This window comes from Neovison vison, chromosome 6, assembly GCF_020171115.1.
Source record: "Neovison vison isolate M4711 chromosome 6, ASM_NN_V1, whole genome shotgun sequence".
Lineage (NCBI taxonomy): Eukaryota > Metazoa > Chordata > Mammalia > Carnivora > Mustelidae > Neogale > Neogale vison.
In genome coordinates, this window is record NC_058096.1 from 125,570,043 (window position 1) to 125,592,262 (window position 22,220).

At 36.8% G+C, this 22,220-nt stretch overlaps 1 protein-coding gene across 7 annotated transcripts in view; it reads left to right on the forward strand.

Moving 5' to 3' along the window:
• CEP70 (centrosomal protein 70) overlaps positions 1-22,220 on the forward strand; it is a 128,938-nt gene that overhangs the window by 57,376 nt on the left and 49,342 nt on the right. For 5 of the 7 annotated variants that reach the window (XM_044252267.1, XM_044252271.1, XM_044252273.1 and 2 more), the window contains exons 7-11: positions 2,893-3,062; positions 10,938-10,994; positions 16,113-16,200; positions 16,294-16,382; positions 17,540-17,614. In XM_044252267.1, coding sequence (XP_044108202.1) covers positions 2,893-3,062; positions 10,938-10,994; positions 16,113-16,200; positions 16,294-16,382; positions 17,540-17,614 — 479 coding nt within the window. The remainder of the gene's footprint in view (positions 1-2,892; positions 3,063-10,937; positions 10,995-16,112; positions 16,201-16,293; positions 16,383-17,539; positions 17,615-22,220) is intronic. The other 2 variants (XM_044252269.1, XM_044252272.1) reach the window with 2 other exon arrangements.

A 22,220-nucleotide genomic window follows, 5' to 3' on the forward strand; every position in this document is an offset into this window, starting at 1 on the left:
TAGTATTTTGTTAGGGATTATCTGCGTTAGAGTTTATAAGGGATATTGTTTTGTGGTTCTTTTGTATTGTGTTGTCTGGCTTGGTATCAGGGTATTGTTGGCGTCATAGAATAATTTAGGAGAGATACAGTTGATTCTTGTATATTGCTCTTATTCCTGCAACCTTGAAAAAGTAAATTATTCTGGTTTTATGGCTAATGTATAGTTACAGGTGGAACAGGGACCCACATCACTTGGCTATACAGCAAATACCTGGCTTCCAAGTTGGGGCTGAGGCAGATGATCACTGGTTACTGGGAATTGTTATGATATCAGAAGCCGAGTCCCCTTTCCCTCTTGTGGTTATCTAAGTCTCAGTAACTTGTCACTATGGGCAGGTGAACATGTGCTTAGACAAGGCATTCTCTTCTAAAAATATGTCTTAGTTATATGGAGTATAACTTAGTATAGTATGTCTTAGTTATATGGAGATTAGATGGGGATGGGGTTTCTCACCGAACTTAATAAAAAGTGTATCAATAACAACAATGATGGGGGTGCCTGGGTGGGTCAGTGGGTTAAACCTCTCCTTTGGCTCAGGTCATGATCCCAGGGTCCTGGGATCGAGCCCCGCATTGGGCTCTCTGCTTGGTAGGGAGCCTAGTTCCCCCTCTCTCTCTCTGCCTGACTCTCTGCCTACTTGTGATCTCTCTCTGTCAAATAAATAAATAAACATCTTTAAAACAACAACAATGATGGTGCTCTTGATAATGAGCTTTCAAGGGACATTGAAGGATTGAAGCTAGGGAATAAAGGAAACACCAGGCCAGTGATATTTCATTGAAGACCAGAGAGTGTCCAAGATTTATATTCCTTATATTAATATAAGGAATACAAATTTATATGTAAATATATATTTAGAATATAATATATAATTTATTTATTCCTTATAAATCTTGGGGTATATATTATTTCTTAATAATAAATCCTCATTAGGGAGTTACTCTGAGTTTACTGTCTTCCATATTACATGATTGCCTAAGTTGATCAAGCCATCTAAAATCCGAATTATCATTGATCACTTAAGAATCTAAATTTTAGGGGCGCCTGGGTGGCTCAGTGGGTTAAAGCCTCTGCCTTTGGCTCAGGTCATGATCCCACGCTTCTGGGATCGAGCTCTGCAGTGGGCTCCCTGCTTGGCCAGAAGTCTTCTTTTCCCTCTCCCACTCCCCCTGCTTGTGTTACTTCTCTTGCTGTCTCTCTCTCTCTCTCAAATAAATAAATAAAATCTAAAAAAAAAAAAAGAATCTGAATTTTAAATCAGATTTCTTTTTTCTTCTCTTTTATGTTATGCTTTTTTAAAAAATTATGTTCCATTAGCCAGCATATAGTACATCATTAGTTTTTGATGTACTGTTCAGCGATTAATTAGTTGCATATAACACCCAGTGCTCATCATCACATGTGCCCTTCTTAATGCCCATCATCTGGTTTCCCCATTCCCTAACCCCTCTCCCCTCTGAAACCCTTAGTTTGTTTCTAATCTTGTTTCTTTTTAACATTCTTAAAATTCCTTCCTGATTATTATTTTCATCTAAACCTATACACGAAATTATATCAGTTTTATGGAGTTCCTTTACTTATTATAAAAACTTGAATGCATGTGATTAATTATAAACTAATTTTTCCTATTTTACATTGTATTTTTGGTGTTCATGGCTTATTAATGTTCTTGGAGCTTGCATCCATTTAAAAACAGTTCTTGGGGCACCTGGGTGGCTCAGTGGGTTAAAGCCTCTGCCTTCGGCTCGGGTCATGATCTCAGGGTCCTGGGATCAGGCCCCGCTCCGCAGGGAGCCTGCTTCCTCCTCTCTCTGTGCCTGCCTGTCTGCCTGCTTGTGATCTCTGTCTGTCAAATAAATAAAATCTTTAAAAAAATAAATGAATATGAAAATAGAACTGCCCTATGACCCAGCAATTGCACTACTGGGTATTTACCCTAAATATACAAATGTAGTGATCTGAAGGGGCACGTGCACCCGAATGTTTATAGCAGCAATGTCCACAATAGCCAAACTATGGAAAGAACCTAGATGTCCATCAACAGATGAATGGATAAAGAAGAGGTGGTATATATACACGATGGAATACTATGCAGCCATCAAAAGAAATGAAATCTTGCCCTTTGTGACAACATGGATGGAACTAGAGCATATCATGCTTAGCGAAATAAGTCAAGCGGAGAAAGACAACTATCATATGATCTCCCTGATATGAGGAAGTGGTGATGCAACATGGGGGCTTAAGTGAGTAGGAGAAGAATAAGTGAAACAAGATGGGATTGGGAGGGAGACAAACCATAAGTGACTCTCAATCTTACAAAACAAATTGAGGGTTGCTGGGGGGAGGGGGTGTTGGGAGAAGGGGGGTGGGGTTATGGACATTGGGGAGGGTATGTGCTATGGTGAGTGCTGTGAAGTGTGTAAACCTGGCGATTCACAGACCTGTACCCCTGGGGATAAAAATATATGTTTATAAAAAATAAAAAATTTTAAAAAATAATAAATAAAAATAAAAACAGTTCTTTTTTTTTTTTTTTAAAGATTTTTCTTTATTTGACAGATCAGAAGTAGTCAGAGAGGCAGGCAGAGAGAGAGAGGAGGAAGCAGGCTCCCTGCTGAGCAGACAGCCCGATACGGGGCTCGATCCCAGGACCCTGAGATCATGACCTGAGCCGAAGGCAGCGGCTTAACCCACTGAGCCACCCAGGCGCCCCATAAAAACAGTTCTTGAAGTTCTTAACTGAAGCATCCCAATAGAAACTGTGAAGACAGCTTTTTGTACAATATTGTTAGGACACCATGTCCTAGATGTACATATCATAATTATATTTTTTTGAAAACTTTCTTACAGGCAAAATGTCAACACTATAAGAAAAAACGAATGGAACAACAAGAGACTATTGCTTCTTTGCAAAAGGATATCTATAGATTAACAAAGGAGGAGGAAGAACGGATTGTCACTCAAAACAGAGTGTTTGCTTATCTCTGCAAAAGAGTTCCTCATACCATCTTGGATCGACAGTAATGTTCCCTACATAAATTGATATGTAGATTTATTATCAGTTTTTAAAACATTTTTTTCTTGGGAATAGTTATATCTCTTATAAACTGGATGAGTCTTCTTCCTCCCCCTCTTCTCTGCTTTCCCACCTCCATGCCCCACCAAGGAAGAAACTGGTTATTTGGCCTGGAGAAGTTCATGCTATATTTTGCTTCCTTATTTTGTCATTTAGTTTATTCTTTTGTCTCCTCTATGTGTCTAAACTGGAAGTTAGGACTAAATTCAGATAAAAATATTTTTGGCAAAATACTTCATATGTGGTAATAATGTAGGCTTCTAATTGTAACATGTCAGGAGGCACATATTGTGCAGTTGACTTACTCTTAAGGATGCTAAAATTGTTCAGGGGGTTAAATCATTGATCCTTGATCCTTCCACTATAGAATTCCCCATAGTTCCTTCTGATGATTTTGCAAGATGGTGATTTTTCAATTCTTTTGTTTCCCCCATTCCCCCATGGAATTCTTCTGAAAAAAGAACCTTTCCTATTGACTAGGGGCTATTTGGTTGCATTGTGTGGTTTGTTACAGGGAAGGTAGAATTACTGCTCAGTTTTTTCATTTTAATTCCCACTTTGGAGTAAGGAGTTGATGCCCTTATGAATTTCCAGTGATAAGCAATACGATTTTTTGTTTGTTTATGACTGTCCTCTCTTTTTTCAGATGTTGTTATTAACTCCTGGAAACTCTTCATGCTAGTATTCTTCTTCTTCATGCTAGTATTATACACTTTTGACCCAACCTCGTTGATACTAGATTTCTTTTAGACAGAAGGCACATTCTGTGCTTTTTATTTCTTTTTTTTTTTTAAAGATTTTATTTATTTATTTGACAGAAAGAGAGAGAGAGAGAGAGATCACAAGCAGGCAGAGAGGCAGGCAGAGAGAAGGGGAAGCAGGCTCACTGCTGAGCAGAGAGCCTGATGCGGGGCTCGATCCCAGGACCCTGAGATCATGACCTGAGCCGAAGGCAGAGGCTTAACCCACTGAGCCACCCAGGCGCCCCTATTTCTTTTTTTTTTTTTTTTTTCTTTTTCTGTCCCAGAGCTCTTTTGGGGGATGAATTCAGGTATTTGTTAAAGCTAACACTAAACATTTAGAATTAAAATTAACTAAATTAAATATAAGATTAATTAATTAGATTTTTTTTTTTAAGTCAGGAGTGGTTTTTAGAGACCACAGTTTGGTATTGGGGTTGCTTGTCATGCATATAATGTTTATTATTTTGTCATTGATTTAGGACTTTTTAGAAGAGTACAAGGAATTATGTATATTTCTGGGAAGAAACAAATCATTAATTTTTTTCCAGCTGAAGTTAGCATTACAGGATTTTTGTTTAAACTCTGATTCTACATTTGTAACTTTCTTTTTATACTAGAAATCCTTACTCCTAAGAACAATATCCTGTAACTATTTATTTGCTTTATTATATAACATATAAAAATAGTTGACCAGAATTACTGCTAACAATAAGTCTACTTTATGAAATTTAAATCTCTTTGAAATTATCTTTGACATTAATAGTATTTTCTAGAATGCAGATACAGTTTTCTAAAATATCTTGAAATATTCCTTTGTATGTTTGTGTCACCAAATTAATGTTCAGTTGAGTTGGTTTAGATGTGTTTTCAATATTTAGGGATTGCTCTTTTATTTCCCATTTACTTTTGAGTATGTAAGACATTGATACAATTCCAAAGTCAAAACTAATTATTTATATTCAGAAAAGTTGTGTTTTCATTTCTGTCCCCTTGGCTCTATTCCTTACCTTCCATTACAGGTAATTTTAAATGTTTAGTTTTATTTTTATCAAATACAAGCAGTATGGATATTATATTCATATTTTCCCTTTTTGTATAAAAAGTAGCACCATGTTTTTTTCACTTAATAGTATAAGCTAATTACATTCTAACTAAGTATTTACATAGTAGGAGTGGGGATCTTTACTAACTAGGTATTTCTGTTTTATTATAAAAAAACTGAGGTCTCATAGAAACTAAAAACAGGATTATAGATTTTGATGATTATTTAAGAAAGAATACACACACGTAATTTTCATCTTTTTTTTTTTTTTAAAGATTTTGTTTATTTATTTGTCAGAGATCACAAGTAGGCAGAGAGGCAGGTAGAGAGAGAGAGGAAGGGAAGCAGGCTCCTGCTGAGCAGAGAGCCCGAGGTGGGGCTCTATCCCAGGACCCTGAGACCATGACCTGAGCCAAAGGCAGAGGCCCAACCCACTGAGCCACCCAGGCACCCCAATTTTCATCTTTTTGAAGGAAAGAACAAGGACAAAAATCTAAAAATTACAATTAAAATACCATAAAAATAGAGATAGATGTGAATAAATTTCAAAAAGAGAGAAGCAGAGGGGAAAATATAAGAGTAAAGAAGAACAAAAAGAAGAAAAAGGAGAGACAGTTACAGTGGAATATATAAGAGAGTAAGAGAGATGGAGGAAGGGGAATGAAAACAAGTATAAAAACCAGCCAATCTGAGTGAGTCAGACAGTGCGTAAAAGAGAAGCGTTGAGAGAACTTATGTACCATATGAAGTCAAGCTAATTTAGGTGTGAATTCGTCTGATGACCTAGAGATTCTCTATTTGATTTTTTTTTTTTTTTAGAGTTTATTTATTTGACAGACGGAGATCACAAGTAGGCAGAGAGGCAGGCAGAGTGGGGCGGGGAGCAGGGAGCAGGCTCCCCACTGAGCAGAGAGCCCAATGCAGGGCTCAATCCCAGGATCCCGGGATCATGACCTGAGCCGAAGGCAGAGGCCTTAACCCACTGAGCCACCCAGGTGCCCCTCTCTATTTGAATTTTAATATAGCTAATTTTCAGTTTGAGACATAGAACTTAAAAATTGTGAATTAACATTATTAGAAATACATGAGTTGTAACCACTGCAGCTATTGTTAAAAGTTACAAAGGCACTGGGAAAAACAATATAAAACATACACGGTTGAGTAAAACCATGTTTCCTGCCATATATGGATCTGATAGTCTAACTGGGTAGATAGACTTGCACTGAGGCAAGTAAAATACTGGCAGATAGTGGTATGTGCTATAATAATGGGGCAAATAGGATACTAAGTGGGCATGACAGAAGGGGAGATTCATTTACTTTGAGGGATATGGGGATGACCAAAAAGTCTTCATGAAGGAGATAACTTATAAACTAGATTATTAGGAACTATAGTATTTTAATAGGCAGAGGTGAGGGAAAGGTATTTTAGTTAGAGAAGTATAGTGACAGGAAAATTGAATATATTTGAGAATAGTCCAAGTAGTGAAAGAGTTTTGGAACATAGGGTGCACATGATGATGATGGTAAGTGTTTTAGGAGACGATATGGAAAGAAAGGTGTGCTGGAACTTTGAAGGGCTTAACCTACAGGCTGAAGAGTTTGGGTTCTGCTTACTATATACCAGCCCCCCCCCACTGAGTTTCTTTCTTCTTCTTTTTTTCCCCGCTGAGCAGAGAGCCAGATGCGGGGGCTCTATCCCAGGACCCTGAGATCATGATCTGAGCTGAAGGCAGAGGCTTAACCCACTGAGCCACCCAGGTGCCCCACCCAGACAATTTCTGATCGAAGAAAAAAACCCAGAGACAGAAAGACAAGTTAATAATCACTTTTAATAGCCAAGATTGGAGATTGCAAAGGCCTGCATTAGGTAGGGCCAAAAGAAAGGAGAGCTACTGGAAAGATAGACAGGAATTGTCGAGACTAACTGACTAGATCCTGAAAGAAGGACAGAAGTCAAAGATAGCAAGGATGCCCACTTTCACCACTCTTGTTCAACATAGTATTAGAAGTCCTAGCAACAGCAATCAGACAACAGAGAGAAATAAAAGGTATCCAAATTGGTAATGAAGAAGTCAGACTCTCTCTCTTTGCAGATGACATGATTCTTTATATGGAAAACCCAAAAGACTCCACCCCCAAACTACTAGAACTCATACAGCAATTCGGCAACGTGGCAGGATACAAAGTCAATGTGCAGAAATCAGTGGCTTTCTTATACACTAACAATAAAAATACAGAAAGGGAAATTAGAGAATCGATTCCATTTACTATAGCACCAAGAACCATAAGATCCCTTGGAATAAACCTAACTAAAGAGGTAAAGGATCTGTACTTGAGGAACTACAGAACACTCATGAAAGAAATTGAAGAAGACACAAAAAGATGGAAGACCATTCCATGCTCTTGGATCAGAAGAATAAACATTGTTAAAATGTCTATACTGCCTAGAGCAATCTATACTTTTAATGCCATTCCGATCAAAATTCCACCGGCATTCTTCAAAGAGCTGGAGCAAATAATCCTAAAATTTGTATGGAATCAGAAGAGACCCCGAATCGCTAAGGAAATGTTGAAAAACAAAAATAAAGCTGGCGGCATCACCTTACCTGATTTCAAGCTTTATTACAAAGCTGTGATCACCAAGACAGCATGGTACTGGCATAAAAACAGACACATAGACCAGTGGAACAGAGTAGAGAGCCCTGATATGGACCCTCAACTCTATGGTCAATTAATCTTCGACAAAACAGGAAAAAATATACAGTGGAAAAAAAGACAGTCTCTTCAATAAATGGTGCTGGGAAAACTGGACAGCTATATGTAGAAGAATGAAACTCGACCATTCTCTTACACCGTACACAAAGATCAACTCAAAATGGATAAAAGACCTCAACGTGAGACAGGAATCCATCAGAATCTTAGAGGAGAACATAGGCAGTAATCTCTTTGATATCAGCCACAGCAACTTCTTTCAAGATACGTCTCCAAAGGCAAAGGAAACAAAAGCGAAAATAAACTTCTGGGACTTCATCAAAATCAAAAGCTTCTGCACAGCAAAGGAAACAGTCAAAAAAACAAAGAGGCAACCCACGGAATGGGAGAAGATATTTGCAAATGACAGTGCAGGCAAAAGGTTGATATCCAGGATCTATAATGAACTCCTCAAACTCAACCCACACGAAACAGACAAACACATCAAAAAATGGGCAGAAGATATGAACAGACACTTCTCCAATCAAGACATACAAATGGCTATCAGACACATGAAAAAATGTTCATCATCATTAGCCCTCAGGGAGATTCAAATTAAAACCACATTGAGATATCACCTTACACCAGTTAGAATGGCCAAAATTAACAAAACGGAAACAACATGTGTTGGAGAGGATGTGGAGAAAGGGGAACCCTCTTACACTGTTGGTGGGAATGCAAGTTGGTGCAGCCTCTTTGGAGAACAGTGTGGAGATTCCTCAAGAAATTAAAAATAGAGCTTCCCTACGACCCTGCAATTGCACTCCTGGGTATTTACCCCAAAGATAGAGATGTCGTGAAAAGAAGGGCCATCTGTACCCCAATGTTTATAGCAGCAATGGCCACAGTCGCCAAACTATGGAAAGAACCAAGATGCCCTTCAACGGATGAATGGATAAGGAAGATGTGGTCCATATACACTATGGAGTATTATGCCTCCATCAGAAAGGATGAATACCCAACTTTTGTAGCAACATGGACGGGATTGGAAGAGATTATGCTGAGTGAAATAAGTCAAGCAGAGAGAGTCAATTATCATATGGTTTCACTTATTTGTGGAGCATAACGAATAGCATGGAGGACAAGGGGCTTTAGAGAGGAGTAGGGAATTTGGGTAAATTGGAAGGGGAGGTGAACCATGAGAGACTATGGACTCTGAAAAACAGTCTGAGGGGTTTGAAGTGGCGGGGGGGTGTGAGGTTGGGGTGCCAGGTGGTGGGTATTATAGAGGGCACGGCTTGCATGGAGCACTGGGTGTGGTGAAAAAATAATGAATACTGTTTTTCTGAAAATAAATAAATTGGGAAAAAGAAAAAGAAGTCAAAGATAGCCAGATTTCAAGCTAGGTTTGGGGAAGAGGGTTGGAAGATGATTAATTCATTTACGGACATGTGCTTAGGCACCTTTGTCAGCCATGTAGAGATATCAGGCCAGCAGTTAGAAGGGCCAAACTCCAGAGAACTTCCAAAATTTTAGATAAAGGAAGAAAGTAGGCAGAAGAGAAGTTAACGTTCAGGATAACTAAGGAACAAAAGTATTTCAGGAGGAAGGTGATAAGAAGTGTTACATGCTTCCTCATCAGTGTTTGCCTTCTCACTGTCTTGCTCAGAATTCCAGTGTGACACACAATTAGGTCATCTCTAAAAGTTTATTGAAGGTATCCAGTAACAGAATGAATGAAATTTGCTGTGAAGGAAAAGATAGAGATGAAATGGTAGTGTAAAGCGGTGGGGAGTAAGGGGGGAGGGTTTGTGAGGGATATAAAGGAAATTAAAGGATTTTAATTTAATATAAAGGAAATTAAAGCATTTTTACAGGATAATATGAGCGCTTGTATGTGTTGAGGTGAAGAAAGAATAATCCAGAAAGTTGATATATTTAAAGCACAATTGGTAGAATTAGCTCTAAAAAAAATAAGTTTCCCAAGATGGGGAAATAGTATAAAATCTTGCTTTAAGAAGAATAACATGTGGGGCGCCTGGGTGGCTCAGTGAGTTAAAGCCTCTGCCTTTGGCTCAGGTCATGATCTCAGGTTCCTCTGAGAGCTCCGCATAGGGCTCTCTGCTCAGCGGGGAGCCTGCTTCCTGCTCTCTCTGCCTACCTCTCTGCCTACTTGTGATCTCTGTCTGTCAAATAAATAAATAAAATCTTAAAAAAAAAGAATAATATATGAAAACATAGTGTTATTTTTTTCTTTGAGGATTTTTTAAAATTACAAAAGCAGTACCTGTTTATAAAAGTTCAAACAATACAAAACTGTGTTAAGTAAAATATATCTGCTTACCCCTCCTGATTTCCATATTCCATAGATAATCACTTTTAATAGTTTGGTTTGTATCTTTCCTAGTGTTTAACAACAGGAGTGCCATTGGCATTTTGGGTGGGATGGTTCATTGTGTCAGTTTTTTGACAAATTTTTAGCATCTTGCACCCTCCCCAACCAGTCAATGTGACTACTAAGATTTTCCCTTAGGTTATGTTACTATTCCCCAGTTAGGAACTCACAGAGTTTTTATTCAATACAAATACAACTTCACATACAGTTATTTCTTTTTAAAACAAAAGTGGAGAGGCACCTGGGTGGCTCAGTTGGTTATAAGCAACTGCCTTTGGCTTGGGTTGGGATCCCAGGGCCTTAGGCTTGAGCCCCACGTTGAGCCCCAGGGAACCTGCTTTTCTCTCTCTCTCTCTGCAGGTCCCCCTGCTTGTGCTCACTTACTCTGTCAAATAAATACATAAAATCTTTAAAAAAAATGGAGTAATACTCTACATTTGGCTATGCAACATTACGTTTCTTCCTTATAATTTTTATTAGGACGTACAAATTTACGTACATTATTACTTCTATGCTTCATTGTTTTCCAGAGAGTGGATGTGTCATTATTTATTTTACTTTACTCTTATTGAATAACATTTCGAATGTTTCTGGGTTTTCACTCTTATAAATAATGGTGCAGTGAACAACTTTGTTCATTTTGAGTTACAAGTTTGAGAAAATATTTCTGTGGAAGCAGTTGCTAGAGATATAACTGCTAGGACAAAGGAGATATTCATTTAATATATTGATAAAATGTTAGCGATTATTTTAAAATATATACTTCAAAATATAAAAATATATGGCTTAGTAGAATACTTCTGACAAAAATCACTTAAATTTTTTTATAAACTTACTAAATAACGTTTATCCTTTATTGCTGTAATTTGAAATTATGTAAAGAGAGCAGTATAGTAAATGATCCAATATCACATTTTAAAAATTTAGTTTATCTTCTGTTTTCTAGGTTGCTTTGCCTAATTGATTACTATGAATGTAAAATAAGGAAATTGCATAAACAAAGGTAAGACTAATCCTGTTTACGATTTTTAAAGTTAATTACCCAGTCATGAATCACACCAAAAGTTTTTATAGTCCTCTGAAACTTTAACTATGCTTTGGAAATCTACCTAATACGTAACTATGAATTGCTTTTTTTATAACGATTTTGAAGACTGTTTTACTTTTTATGTTTAAATGTATTGTTGCATTTATTTTAAAATATTTATATTTAATAACAAAATGTATTGCATTTATTTTAAAATATTTGTCACAGCATTATAATTTGTTCTACTGTTGTCATTTAGCTACTGGACAGTTACTAAGTATATCCATGGAGTGCATAGGATTATACTAGCTGCCTACCGAAGTGCAACATAATTAAAGATAATGGTCTTTGACTAATCTAAAATAACTGAGGGATATCTAAGGCCAAATAATCTCAACTACTTTCAGGTCATTAAAACAGCTATTTTGTTTCATTGTTTATAGATGGGATGATTCTTTTAACAAATATTTTTGAGCACCTACCTCATGCCATGTTATCTTAGGTACTTAGGATACCATAATAAACAGTGCAGATAAATTCCCCAATTTTGTCAGGTGTACATTCTTGTATTCTCTCCCCTAGAATAATGACTTTCCAGAAACACAGCAGGACCAGTGGCAGAGCTGTGCAGGTTGCTGATCCCTTGTAGCACCCTGGGGACTCTAAAAACAAAACAAAACAAAAACCAACCAGCCAACAAAAAGTCAGAATGTTGGGGAGAAGGAAGTAAAAAAGGGAGAAAGGAAGACAAGAAGAGAACAACTATTGATAGAGCAATTCCTTGTTTCATTCTGTTCAGAAAGTAGCATTCTGTCAAGTAACTTCAGAGACCTCCTGATTCCAAATGAAACTGTCTTTTAGATGATAGGCATGGTGTTAGATTCTATAGAGATAAGACAACGTTTTGGATGTGGTTCTTCCCTTCTAAGACTTTACAATCTAGTAAGGGAGGTAAAATGTAAACACATTAATAATTAAGAAAATAATAGATTAAAAACACTAATACACATAATGTCATTATAGTGTAATCATTAAAAATTGTGCAGACAGTATAGGTAGGAGTTTAGAACAAGAACAAACAGTTTGGATGGAATGAACAGAGAAGCCTTTACAAAGCAGATGAGGGTTTGCTTGAGCTTGAAAGGTAAGTAAAATTTGAGAAAGTAGGAAGGCAAAAAAAGTAGTCATTTTAGTCATTGGATGCTATGAGCAAAAGTGCCTAGATATAAAAGTATAGAATTTTTTTATGGCACTGTGATTAAACCAGTTTGGCTGGAGTTCAGGGGATTTGTTGGTATGTTATAGATAGATGTAATCTATAGAGAGCAGTCTTTCATATACTTGACCAAGTAGGCTGTAAATGAATGAGAAGGCAATCATTTGCCTTGGAAAGAAGAAGGCACTTTTTCCTTTAATACAGAAAAACTGGGTGATGAGGTTATAGATATGTAGATTAGTCAGCATTCTTAAGAGAAACAGAACCAATAGGATATACATTTCTATAGAGAGGAAAACATTTAATATAAAGGAATTGGTTCATGTGATTGTGAGGTAGGCCTGCAGGCTAGAGAACCAGGGAAGAGTTCCTTTTTGTGGGTCTCAGTGTTTGTTCTTAAGGCCTTTAATTGCTTGAGGCCTACTCACATTAGGAGAGGTTCTCCTTTACTTAAAGTCTGTTGATTTAAATGTTAATCATGTCTAAAAAATACCTCATAGCAATAATTAGACTGGCGTTTGAACAGCTAGGCACCATAGCCTAGCCAACTTGACACTAAAACGGATAGTCATAGTGTGTAAGAGTAAAGAGAAGGAAAATGAAGAATTTAATGGCTTGAGAGGTTGCAAACTTAAGCTTACACAATCAAGAAAATAATGAAAGTGAGTGAAGCAGGCTAGGTGAGGACTATGGCAAATTGGACAGCTGTATACCATCTGTCTGAAATGGTCCATTACACATTCTAGCCAGTCGATACCTTGTAAGAATGTGAATTCAGTGTGGCTAGATTTGCTTGTTTTTCGAGATTTATAAATAAGATTTTTAATATTCACAATTAACTTAGTGATTTTAAAAATATTGTATGGTCCACAGGGAATAAATTGTTGGTTGTCAGAGAGAAGGGGAGTGGGAGATGGCCATAATGGGTAAGGAGAGAGGGAGAGGAGACTTCCAGTTATGGAATGAGTAAGTCATGTGAATAATAGGGAAGGTGTAGGGAATATAGCCAATGACATTGTAATAGTGTATGATGATAGACGGTAGCTACACTGTGAGCATAAATTTACAGAGAAGCTGAATCACTGTGTTATACACCTGAAACTAATATAACATTGTATTGTCAACTGTAGTCATTAAAATTTTAAAAAAGGAAAAGCAAAAATATTATATGGTCCATACTGAATATCAGTTGCAACCTTTGGGCCATGTCTGTAGTAGATTCTAATCTAGATTTAGGTGTTTGCAAACTATTCTGTAATAGGCCAGACAGTGAATATTATAGACATTTTAGGCTGTATAGTCTCACAACTCTTCAGCCTTCCTCTTGTAGCACAAAACCAGCAACAGATGATATGTAAATGAACTGGCAGGGCTGTATTCTGTAAAAATCTAATTACAAAAATCCACAGCCTGCATGTAGCCCACAGGCAGCAGCTTGCTGATTGCTGACTTGATACATGATGAGAGTTTGGGATTTTTAGTAAGAGAAGATTTAGCATAGCCATCATTTGAAATCTGTCATGTGGGATATAGTATGAGAAGTTGCTTCTGAGGTGCAAACTGGGGTTCTCTGACTAGAAATGATAGAAGGATTGAGTCCATTTTGGGGAATGTTGAATTTAGTTATCAAGAATTTGTAGTAAAAATCCAGGGTTGAGGGGCACCTGGGTGGCTCAGTGGGTTAAAGCCTCTGCCTTCTGCTCAGGTCATGATCCCAGGGTCCTGGGATCAAGCCTCACATCAGGCTCTCTGCTCAGCGGGGAGCCTGCTTCCCTTCCTCTCTCTGCCTGCCTCTCTGCCTGCTTGTGATCTCTGTCAAATAAATAAATAAAATCTTAAAAAAAAAAAAAAAATCCAGGGTTGAGTAATGAGAAGCTTGGTGGAAAGGAATTCCCTTTTCACTTAGCAATCCTGTCATCACTGAGCTGAAGTGGGATAGTTTGGCTTATAAAAACCTTGCTCAGGCCAGATATTTGGCTTGAAAGTCTCTCATTATGGGAGAAGGAGATAGGAAGAAAATTGGAGCTACAGTATAAATAATCCTACAGATGGAAAAAATTAGAAGTCATTTATACTTTGCTGCAATGAAAATTCTCCAAAGGAGAGGGTTTTTCAGTGTTCACTGACCTTATAGACTCCAGTAGTCTTCTTTCTAAGAGTATGAACTTGATCGATTGTAGCAACTTCAGGGTGGATTTTGAGATCTATAAATAGGGTATTATTATCACCTGAAGGAGCGGGAGTAGTGTAAAAAGAAGAAATAATAGTTAAGTATTACATTACTGAAGAAAAGGAGATGAAAGAGTTGAGAAATAAAAGAGCTGAAACAGAAAATGAGGGATTTGTCTACTTAGGATTCATAGGAAACACAGGAGAAGGAGGTATGTATCTGTAGAGCTAGGGGAACAAGACCAAGGGAAGAAGACAGATGGGAGAGGGCCTTTTGCAGAGGCAAAAGCCCCTGCTTAACATTTATTTATCAAGCACAGTGTTGTCTGACATTTTTCTCACTATGAAACACAAATATTGCTGTTTGTATACCTCATTGGGGTATATACAGAACTGTAATTGGAAGCACCTGGTTCAAGAACTCTGACCATCCTAAGCCCTGCCCAGTTGTCCTGAGGCCTGAGGAGGATGAATATCTTGCCATAGCTATTTTGCACAGCACACCTATGGTACACTATTTGGGGGCTCTAATTGAGGGCACAGATTTGGGGAAACTTCCAGAGGGACTTGTGAAGGGAGTTTCTGCATACTACAAACCGGTTTTACTTTCTGTCCTTACACATGAGCAAACTCGGAAAGGAAAGGAAGCAGCAATCAAGGCACTAGAAATGTGAACACATGCGTTAACCAATTGGAAGTCTTAGAAAACTGCAAATGTGCTATAATCTCTGAAAAAGAGGGGAAGTACCTTTTCATATGATGGATTTTCAGCTATGTAATTTATTATTATTATTTTTTTTACCCAGTGTTACTACATCAATATAGATTACATGAAATATATTGCTAGTTATTTCTGTTAGTATTTCCCTGACTTGGTGGATATGATTGAAGAGCCAAGGAAAGTAACATAGGAATGAAACCAATTAGGCTCACATTTTCTTCTGAGATAGCAGAGACACTTGAAAAATTAACACAGGGAAAATGGTTCTGCAGTAAATTAGTAGTTAGGTGAAGCTCCCTTGTTTAATTCCATCTTTCTCTTTAGATAGAAATTTTAAAAATGATCTTGGATAATGGAAGCAGGTGATTTTTGAAGTTCACTTCTGACTTCCTGACATGGGTGCTTTAATATCTTTTATTTACTTTTAACACCAGTCCTGTGAGGTAGATGTGATAGGTACTTCTCTGACAGAAGACAAATTCAGAGAGATTGACCTATTCAAATAGCATCAGGTTAATGGTGTCAAGTCTTGAACTGGGACTATTAAATCTGTTGCCTCATCCACTCATACTCTATATATAATATTTTTTTTTTTTGGTATAGGTTTTTTGGTGACCTAAAAGTACTAGAAACTAAAAACAGTATGCTTTGTTTCTTTATTCATTCAAGAAGTGTTTTTTTCATCCCCTTTATACCCCATACTCTTCTAGGCAGTGAGATGCAATGGTAAACAAAATAAAGTTTTGGTCCACATGGATCTTATGTTTTAATTAAAGGTGATAGTGAACTGTACTGTACTGTGAAATGTACTGTAATACTGGGTAGTAGTATGTTCTAATACCGTTCTCTCTGAGAACAAGTAAAAAATTTGGCTTAAATTTAATTCATGTTTAGGTTATCAAACACTTATTGGGTTGATTTTTGTTAGCTGTATTTTTTCTTTTGAAGATAGGTTTTTCATAAGTACACATTGCATATCTTTTCACAGGCAATATAAAGAAAATGAAAGTCTGTCAGAAGAAGAAAAGGACTATAGAAGTTTGGATGCCTCACCAACTTATAAAGGCCTTCTAATGGTATGGGGACTACTTGACTAATAATTACTTTTTTGTATAAAGTAAAATACTAATCTAGGAAAGTTAACTATTTTTCTATGAAATGTGTTGAAGTCATTACAGAATCAACTCAAGGAATCGAAATCCAAGATTGATGCACTTTTAAGTGAAAAGCTGAATCTCCAAAAAGATTTAGAAACCAGGTCAGAGAAACTTAAGTAATTTTTATTTAACTTTTGGAAAGTAAACACATACTGGAATTTGGGGTGTTAAATGAATCTTTCCAGCTCCTTTACCATGAAACTAATCTTAGAAATGTCATACTTTTTTACACTCATTTTAGTTAGTTGTATTTCATATGATGGAAGGAACAAAAACACATGTAGGTAGGCAAGGGAAGTGAGAATATAGGAGCCCACATGGAAAAGATAAAACTGGGTAGGAACGCAGAATAGATTCAGATTTATATCAGCAGGTTTCCTATTCCCAAATTTCTTTAAAATGTCTTAATATCTTACCTCTGTGTCATGAGAGGAAAAGAAAACTAAAAAGTTTAAATGTTATACAAAAAGGTATATATATACATATATATATATGGCATGCCACCACAAAAGGATGATGTTCTGCATGTTGGCAGGGAATAACAAGGGATGAACATTGTTAAGATTTTCTTCATTTGACAAGTGTTTGTTGAATACCTCTTACAAGTTAGATACTGTCCTATGCTCGGTTATAATATAATTACCAAAATAAATAACTTGTTCTCATAAGGATTATATTTAAATGGAGAGGAAAGCCATTTATATAAATTTTTTAAAAACCTGCTACATAATGTGTAAGTTTATGTCTACATAAATACATAGTAAAAATTTTAAACCATGCATGGGAATAATGAGCAGTGTATTTGGGATAGTGGTTACCTAAACGGGACACAGGTGGAGTTTTAACTATATGTATAATGTTTCTACCTAAACGGGACACAGGTGGAGTTTTAACTATATGTATAATGTTTCAGTTAAAATTTGAAACAAATCTGTCAATATTTAACTTTGGTGAAGCTGAGTAGTGGGTACACCATTATTTATTTTACTATTCTCTCTTCTTGTCTGTACATTTGAAATATTTCACTATAAAAACAAGTAACAGATTAACAACAAACCAAATGGGTAAAAAGTTTTGAACAGGAAATACATGGAAGGAGAAATTCAGTGGCCAATAAACACCTCAGTGGCAGTCATGGAATATTTTAAGATTTTTAATAAGCATTTGTGACAAATAACATGGTATACCTTATTTATTAAATATATTTATGGTTTTATTCAATAAACTGAATGTGCTTAATGTAATTTATTTTCTTCAGGCCCACACAGCATGAATTAAGACTTTATAAACAACAGGTGAAGAAACTGGAGAAAGCCCTTAAGAAAAACATCAAGTAATTATATTTTAACCAAAGTTACAGATTCATTATAGTTTAGTATCTTATTATTTTTAATACCTGTAAGTTTACTTCATGCTTTCCTCATAGTGGCCTTTGTTTGAAATTACCAGACTGAAGGGGGGAAATGACATAAAAGGTATTTCTGGTTCTAGAGTTTAAAAACAGTTTCTACTGTGTTGGATTCGGCTATATATTTATCTTAAGAACAAAAAAAGGCATTTATCTGATGTAATAAGGGCAAAGATTTTAATTAGAAAATTGTCTTTGGAAACCATAGTGGAATTGCAAGTGAATCATTGAAATTAGACATGACAAGCCCCCAATTTTTCTTGGTGCTAGTTGTGACCTGAATAATACACAGCCTCATCACACTTTAAAAGTACTAGAATGAATGCAATGAGCCATTCACAGCCTTTCACATTCACATAAAAGTACTTACTTGTGCTTTTCTTGATTTTGAAAGGCACAGTCTCAGAGGAGTTTGAAAAAGTTGGTCTTAAATTAGTGGTAGTATTTTCTGAAGATTATCCAGGTGTACTCTTTCATTTAGGGGAGCGGGACCAGAAGAGGTAGTGTAGGGAGCACTGGGAGGAGATATTTTGAAAACTGTATTAGTTAATATCTCATTAGGTGTATTAAGTCAGTTGTATTAGCATAAGTTATTTCAATTTTCATTGACAACTGTGTTTCTTCCTTCCCATGGCAAACATGCCACAGTGAAAGGCAAATATTCTGGACATCCAAGGTTTAACATACTGAGTTAAATTAAGATAGTATAGAAAGAGAACTAAAAAAGAAAAGAAAAATGGAAGGTTTGGAAAGGTTGCATTCATTAGTTCACTTAATATTTTTCCCTTCCTACTTATTCCTTAATATTTGGGTATCTTTAGTACTTCCTACTATTTGCTTGGCATTTTGGGTACTGAAATTGTGTGACTAGCAAAATAGAAATGGTCCCTGCCCTCATGGAGATTACATGAGGGGAGAAGGACAATGAAAAAAATAAATAAGACCATTCTGATGTAGTGTAAGTACTAAGTGTGAAATAGTATGAGAGTTGCTATTGTGTGAGTTTGGACAAGAGGTGACATGGACACAAGGGGCAGTAGTGGCAGAGGTGAGAAGTCTTTGGAATATTGGAGGTAGAGCTGATAGGACTTGGTGATGGCTCGGGGGTAAAATCAAGATTCCTCTAAGTTTTAAGCCTGAATAACTAGATAGTTCTTCATGTCTAAGTGAGATAGGAAAATTGATTGAGAAGCAATTGGGAAAAGGAAGATGTAGGGAGATAAGAAGAGGAGGTGTGGATAGATGATGGATGTTATATGTGACTATATGAAGGTATTCATAAGGAAATGAAGGCCTAAAGAAACAGTTAAGCCTAGTTAAGCCTGAACCTTCTTCTTAAACTACTTTTGTTGGGGAAGTTATAGAAAAACATGATAGGACAAAAGGGCATGAGCTAAGTATACTGGGGGGAACTCAGATTCTTTCTTGGAGTTCCTCTGTCTGCAGAGATAAAAATGCTCCTTTAGCTGTATTGGAGGGCCCCTATTACATGAGGGTCTTAAGATCTGCTTAGGAGAGGAGGAGGTCAGAGAGTCTCTCCTGCACCCGCCATGTCTCAAAGTCCTTTGACTTAAAACATTTCATATGTCAAATGGCATATTGTGGAGTGACATGTCCTGATCCTCTTCAAAGGAATTTTACTCACCCGAAGGCAAATATATTAGCGAAGACACACACACACACACACACACACTTACGTATGTGTACCTATGTATACATAGAGATGGGTAGTCAGTCTAATTTATTCATAGATTTCATATTTGTGAACTTGCCTACCTGCTAAAATTTATTTTTAACCCTCAAATCAGTTGTTGTAGCATTATCATGATCATGAGACAACATGCCCAAATACACATTTCCTGCTGTTGAACAAGGTGATGCTCTGTCCGTTGTTTCAGTTCTTTTAACTCTGAACAAGCATCCTTGTTGTTTTCACAGTACCACTTTTTTGCTTGTTTCTTTGCATTTTTGCACTTTTTTTGGTGATTTCTTCATGATGGCCACTAAGCATAATGTTGATGTGCTGTCTAGTGTCCTTTCCTGGGTGGGAAGAAGGCTGTGATATGGCTTATAGAGAAAATACATGTGTTAGATAAACGTCATTTAGGCATGAGTTATAGTGCTATTAGTTTTGAGTTCAATGTTAATGAATAACAATATCCAATAAGGTGTTTTTAAACATGGACACACATAAAACAAGTTTATATATTGATCAGTTGAGGGAAGTGTCACCAGCTGCATGTAGGAAGCCAACTCTGTATTAACCCTGGGAGCAATGGCTCAGTCTTTGCTAATTCAGTGTTTATGGTGACTTTATAGAACATAACTACCACAAATAACAAGAATTGACTGTATATGTCTTTGTGGTTCATTTTGGGTCGTCTTTAGATTGACTTTTCACAATTAGCCTTTAAAATTATGATTTAGAATTAATCCCTGCTGCATTTTTCTATTGAATTTTGAAGAAATTAATTGTGCTTTAGAAATTTAAATTTGGAATTTAAAAAATTAATAATTTTTTTTTTTAGGTTTGGAAGTTTTGTAGAATCTAGATGTGAAACAGGGAATTAGGAATGTTAGATAAATTGCCTACATCACACAGATGGTATGTGGAAGAACTTGGAAAGAAATTAGATCTGTACCCAGTCATTCTGACTCCCAAGCTCAAACTCTTAGTCATCATACTAATTAGAACCAACAAAACACCTGATGAAAAACATTTTTTTAAGGTAAAATTTCTCAAATTTTTATTTTCTGCAATGGCAGAGACAAAATAATTTTTAAAGAACTACTGTGTTCTCTTTAAAGAATGTAAATGTTAGAGAATTCAAGAACTAAATGTTGGGCAAATAACTAAAAATATCCTGTCAGTCTAGTGAATCCTCTCCATATATATAGAAAAAAAGTTTTATTACTGATTAACATCCAGCCAGACTGTGATGTACATTATAGACAGTCTGCTGAAGCGATTACAAAGCCAGAAAGAAATCTCATTCTTTTATATAGCCATGTACAATCGATTACATATATTATACATGAATTTTGTCTTTATCCTAAGGAAAAGTAAAGCTTCCCATGTTTTTTTATGATAAGCAGCAAGGTACAACCTAGAGCCAGGAGCCTAGACTAAACTGCCGCAGAGAGATACCTACATTTCAAAATGTGGTTCAAAGGCTCCTACAAAGAAAGACATTCCTGGGATGTAACTTGGCAAGAGGCTTATTTAAATCTTAGAAAGATTTACATACTTCTCAAAGACATAGAGAAAGGATTTACAACTGCAAGTTTTCCAAAGAAAATGCTACAAGAAGAGGAGGGAAAAGGCTCTCTCTCTCCCATTTAGAACCCGAGAGAATTCAATTTTTTTTCTTTAGATTGGTTGCCTTTCCACCAACCACCTTCACTATCAAATGAGTCTATTTGACATGGAAAAAATGAACTTTCTTGTTTGAATTAATATAAAAACAGGTTGATTATAAAATTCGGTTATTAGGAGGTGATCAAATAGGTCTGCCAGTTTTAAAAAAAAGATACTACACTAATCTCATTTAATTTCAGTGGTATTTATATTTGGTAGGCAAAAACAGAATCATAATCCTGTCACTCTGGTGTTGAGTTGATGTATGGTAAGGTGGTTAGGACAGTGAACCAAACTGAAATAAACAATCATGGCTTTATTCACTTACTACAACAGTATAAGCAGCCAAAAAGTATTCCATTTTTAGTATTCGATTTTTCTCTGTGGAATGGCACCAGGGAAGGGTCAGTGAATGACATGCAGCACTGGTAGGAGGAAACATCTCACTGCCTAGGAGTCCTGCACAAAAGACTCCTGCTGTTTCATGGGCCCAGTGCAGGCCTGGGAGTGGAAAATACTGCCTCAGAGTGGAGAAAAGTAGGTTAGTTAAGACTGCCCCCACCCCATAAGGAGAAGTGGCAAGTACCTCAGTCAGGGTCACCCCAATAAAGAGGCCTCAGGATGGAGGCACCTGGACTTAGTAATGCTGGCCTGGGTGTTGCAAGGAAAGGGAGGGATAAGGGAGGCTGAGTTCTCGACAGCAACTCCCTCCAGAGAGTGCAGTGCATAGACTGTATTCCAAGACTGATGTGGGAAAGCAGCTTTCCCCCATGAGGCTTTCTAGGTAAAGCCTTTCTAATCATCTGGTTTGGGCCTGAAAGGTAACGTGTGGGATTTTTCTAAAGAAACAGTAGCCTTTAGAGTTGGAGCATTGGAGTTGATAGATTGAAGGGAACCACCCTTCTTTTCATCCTAATCATATAAAAAGTCCTAGGAATGTGGAGAAAAAGATTCAAGGAATATACAACTTTGAGAGGCTCACATTGGTGGATATATATGTGTTTTGTATCCTTGTGGCAAAACAAAATAAGTGGTGTTTTTTAAAGATTTTTTATTTATTTGGCAGAAAGAGCAAGAGAGCACAAGCATTGGGAGGTAGCAGAGGAAGAGAGAGAAGCAGGCTTCCCACTGAGCAGGGAGACTTATGAGGGCAATGTAGGACCTGACCCCAGG